We start from the raw sequence: 4,217 nt of genomic DNA, 5'->3' as shown, positions 1-4,217 counted from the left end.
TTTAATATAAAAAATAGAGGGAAATTTTTATTTAAAAATCCGATTCTTTATATTAAAAAATAGAATAATAATTTTAAAAATTAAAAATATTTTTTCTATTTTAAAATAGAATAATAAAAATATTTCTATAAATATCGAATTTTTAACATTTAACGAGAGAGGGATTTTGATTTTAAAATCCGATTTTTTTCTATTACATGATAGAGAGATGTTTTTAATATAAAAATCACACATTTACCATGGAAAGCGGAGGCTGCGGGGCATCCCCCCCTCGGGGGGATTTCTGGGGAGGGGTCGTTGCCCGCCCCTCCCCCCGCGCTGTCCCCAGCTGTCCCCAGGGCCAGACGGGCCGGATCAGCGCCCCTCCCCCACCGCGGGGACACCGGCGGGGCGGGGCCACCTCCCGCCCCAGACCCCAAAGTGGCCCCGAATCCCGGGCCCCAATGTCCCCAATGTCCCCGAATCCCCAAAGTCCCCAAATTCCAAACTCCCCAAATCCCAATCCCGGTGTCCCCAATGTCCCCAACGTCCCCGAATCCCGGTGGCCCCAATGTCCCCAATGTCCCCAAATCCCCAAAGTCCCCAAATTCCAAACTCCCCAAATCCCAGTCCCGGTGTCCCCGAATCCCGGTGTCCCCAGTGTCCCCAAATCCCAAAAGTCCCCAAATTCCAATGTCCCCAAATCCCAATTCCAGTGTTCCCCGGTGTCCCAAATGTCCCCAAATCTTGGTGTCCCAAAGTCCCCAAAGTCCCCAAATCCCCAAATTCCAAACTCCCCAGATCCCAATCCCGGTGTCCCCAAATCTTGGTGTCGCCAACGCCCAATGTCCCCAAATCCCGATGTCCCCAAATCCCAGTCCCGTCCCCCGGTTCCCCAGGTCCCCAAATCCCCAAAGTCCCCAAATTCCAAACTCCCCTCTCCCGTGTCCCCCCTTCTGTCCCCCCCAACGTCCCCCTTCTGTCCCCTTTGTGTCCCCCCAATGTCCCCAATGTCCCGCCCTTGTGTCCCCCTTTCCTGGTCCCCCCATGTCCCCAACCAAAGTCCCCTTCGTGTCCCCCTTTGTGTCCTCAAATCTTGGTGTCCCCCATGTCCCCAAATCGTGTCCCCAAATCCCGATTAGCCAACCGGGGTCCACCAATGTCACCCTGTGTCCCCCTCTGGATCCCCCTTCTGTGACATCACGTCCCCTTCTGTCTACCTTTGTGCCCCCCGCCCCAATGTCCCGCCCCTGTGTCCCCTTTGTGTCCCCATGCGGTGCCACCATCGTGTCCCCGTCCCCTTCGTGCCCCCCATGTCACCCCGTGCCCCCCGGCCCGTGCCACCTGCCACCAATGTCAGGTCCCTGGGGACATGGGGGGGGACATCACCGGGGACTTAAGGCTTTCCCCGCCGGGGACAGGGGACACCGGGGGCACAGGGGGACAGGGCCTTGGGGACACCGGGGACAGGGGGACAGGGGGACAGGGGGACAGGGCCTTGGGGGACATGGGGACAGGGGGACAGGGGGACAGGGCCTTGGGGACATCGCTGGGTGGGGGACAGGGGGACACTGGGGGGGCACCGGAGGGCTTGGGGACCCTGGGGGGACACGAGGGGGACATTGTGGGTTCGAGGGGGTTGGGGCACCCCCGGGTGCCGTCGGTGTCCCCTCAGTGTCCCCTCAGTGTCCCCCGGTGTCCCCAGGTGTCCCAGGTGTCCCCGCCATGATGTCGTACCTGAAGCAGCCGCACTTCGGGGGCGTCCCCGGGCTGGGCCTGGAGCTGCTGCCCCCCCCCGTGGGGTACCCGGGTACCCCAGAACTTGGGGGGGTCCTTGGGGGGGGGGGGTGAGGGACCCCCCAAAAAAACCCAAAAATTGTGGGGGGGGGGTGGGAACCCCAAAATCGGGGGGAGCACAGGGGCGGGTGGGGATGAGGGACCCCCCCCAAATCCTGTGGGATCCCCAAATCCCGGGGGCGCTCTCCCCAAATCCCAGGGGTCTCCCCCCATTCCCCATTCCCCATTCCCAGGGGTCCCTCCCCAATCCCGGGGGTCCCTCCCAATCCCGGGGGTCCCTCCCAATCCCGGGGGTCTCTCCCCCCATTCCCCACTCCCGGGGGTCTCTCCCCATCCTGGGGGTCCCTCCCCACTTCCCCATCCCAGGGGTCTCCCCCAAATTCCAGGGGTCCCTCCCCACTCCCGGGGGTCTCTCCCCCCATTCCCCATTCCCGGGGGTCTCTCCCCAATCCCGGGGGGGCTCTCCCCAAATCCCGGGGTCTCTCCCATTCCCAGGGGTCTCCCCCAAATCCCGGGGGTCCCTCCCCCACTCCATTCCCCACTCCCGGGGGTCTCTCCCCCCATTCCCCACTCCCGGGGGTCTCTCCCCACTCCCGGGTCCCCCTCCCCATGGCGCTGGTCCCGCTGCCCGCAGGCGCCCCCCGGAAGCAGCGCCGGGAGCGCACGACGTTCACGCGGGCGCAGCTGGACGTGCTGGAGGCGCTGTTCGCCAAAACGCGCTACCCCGACATCTTCATGCGCGAGGAGGTGGCGCTCAAAATCAACTTACCTGAGAGCCGCGTGCAGGTGAGACGCGCCTGGGACACACCCGGGACACACCCGGGACACACCCGGGACAGGTGTGGGACAGACACGGGGACAGGTGAGAGGCGCCACCCCGACATCTTCATGCGCGAGGAGGTGGCGCTCAGAATCAACCTGCCCGAGAGCCGCGTGCGGGTGAGACACACCTGGGACACACCTGGGACCACGCCTGGGTACACCTGGGACACACCTGGGACACACCCGGGACACACCTGGGACACACCTGGGACACACCTGGGACACACCTGGGACACACCCGGGACACACCTGGGACACACCTGGGACACACCTGGGTACACCTGGGACACACCTGGGACACACCTGGGACACACCTGGGACACACCTGGGACACACCTGGGACACACCTGGGACACACCTGGGACACACCTGGGTACACCTGGGTACACCTGGGACACGCCTGGGACCACCCGGGACACACCTGGGACACACCTGGGACACACCTGGGACACGCCTGGGACACACCTGGGACACACCTGGGTACACCTGGGACACACCTGGGTACACCTGGGACACACCCGGGACAGGTGTGACACGGGACAGGTGTGACACGGGAGGGGACACGGGGACAGTGTGGGCGGGGCAGGAGGAGCAGGTGAGTCCCAGGTGGGCGCAGGTGGGACAGGAGGGCCTCGACATCGCTGTGTCCCCTTGTCCCCCCGTGCCTCAGTTTCCCCGTGCCCCCGTGCCTCAGTTTCCCCCCGTGCCCCCCCCGTGCCTCAGTTTGCCCCCCCGTGCCCCCCGTGCCTCAGTTTCCCCCCGTGCCCCCCCCGTGCCTCAGTTTCCCTGTTTGTGCCCCGTTTCCCCAGGTGTGGTTCAAGAACCGCCGCGCCAAATGCCGCCAGCAGCAGCAGCAGCAAGCCCAAGGGGGCTCGGGCCCCCCAAACCTCGCCCGCCCCCCAAAAAGAAACCCTCCCCCCCCCACGACCCCGCTCCCCCTGCCCCGTTCGCCCCCCAGAGCCCGCCCCCCCCGAACCCCCCCCCCGTGTGCATCTGGAGCCCCGCCGCTCTGTCCCCGCCCCCCCTGTGCGACCCCTCCTCATGCGGGGTGGGGTCTCCGCCCCCCCCTTTCCGCCCCTTCCCCACCTCGGGGGGCTTCGCCCAGGGGGCGTTCCCCGCCTACTTCGGGGGGGGGCTCGACCCCTACCTGTCCCCCCTCCCGCCCCCTCCCCAAATGGGGGGGCTCAGCCCTTTGGGACCCCCCCCCCCGAATTTGGCCGCGTCCCCCGCGGGTTTTGGGGGGGGCGCGACCCCCGCGCTGGGATTCGGGGGGGCGGCGACCCCCGGGTTGGGATTTGGGGCGGGGGGCGAGTGCCTGGAGCTGAAGGAGGCGGGCGGGGCCTGGAAGGTGAATTTGGGGCTGGGGGAGTGCCTGGAGCTGAAGGAGCAGAGCGGGTGGAAGTTCCAGGTGTTGTAAAAGGGGGGGGGGCGGCGGATTTTGGGGGCAAATCCCGGGAATTGGAGAGCCCGGAGCGGTAATTAGTGATGGAGCGGCATCGTTAATTAATGCCCGCCTCGGATCGTTAATTAATGCCGGGGATTTTGGGGGGAAATCCCGGGAATTGGAGAGCCCCGAACGCTGCACGGACAATGACGCGGATCGTTAATTAATTATGGAT

At 64.5% G+C, this 4,217-nt stretch overlaps 1 protein-coding gene across 1 annotated transcript; it reads left to right on the top strand.

Annotated features, from left to right (window-relative positions):
- Positions 1-1,685: 1,685 nt before the first annotated feature.
- LOC115916962 (homeobox protein otx5-like) lies at positions 1,686-4,015 on the top strand. The gene is given in 5 exon segments (XM_030970697.1): positions 1,686-1,789; positions 2,411-2,562; positions 3,408-3,470; positions 3,473-3,624; positions 3,787-4,015. Coding segments are annotated over 5 exon segments (681 nt in total). The 5' UTR covers positions 1,686-1,704.
- The last annotated feature ends 202 nt before the right edge of the window (positions 4,016-4,217 follow it).

This window comes from Camarhynchus parvulus, unplaced genomic scaffold (genome assembly GCF_901933205.1).
Source record: "Camarhynchus parvulus unplaced genomic scaffold, STF_HiC, whole genome shotgun sequence".
Lineage (NCBI taxonomy): Eukaryota > Metazoa > Chordata > Aves > Passeriformes > Thraupidae > Camarhynchus > Camarhynchus parvulus.
Note: the sequence above shows the minus strand (reverse complement) of the source record. Positions and strands in the feature narration are given on the sequence as shown.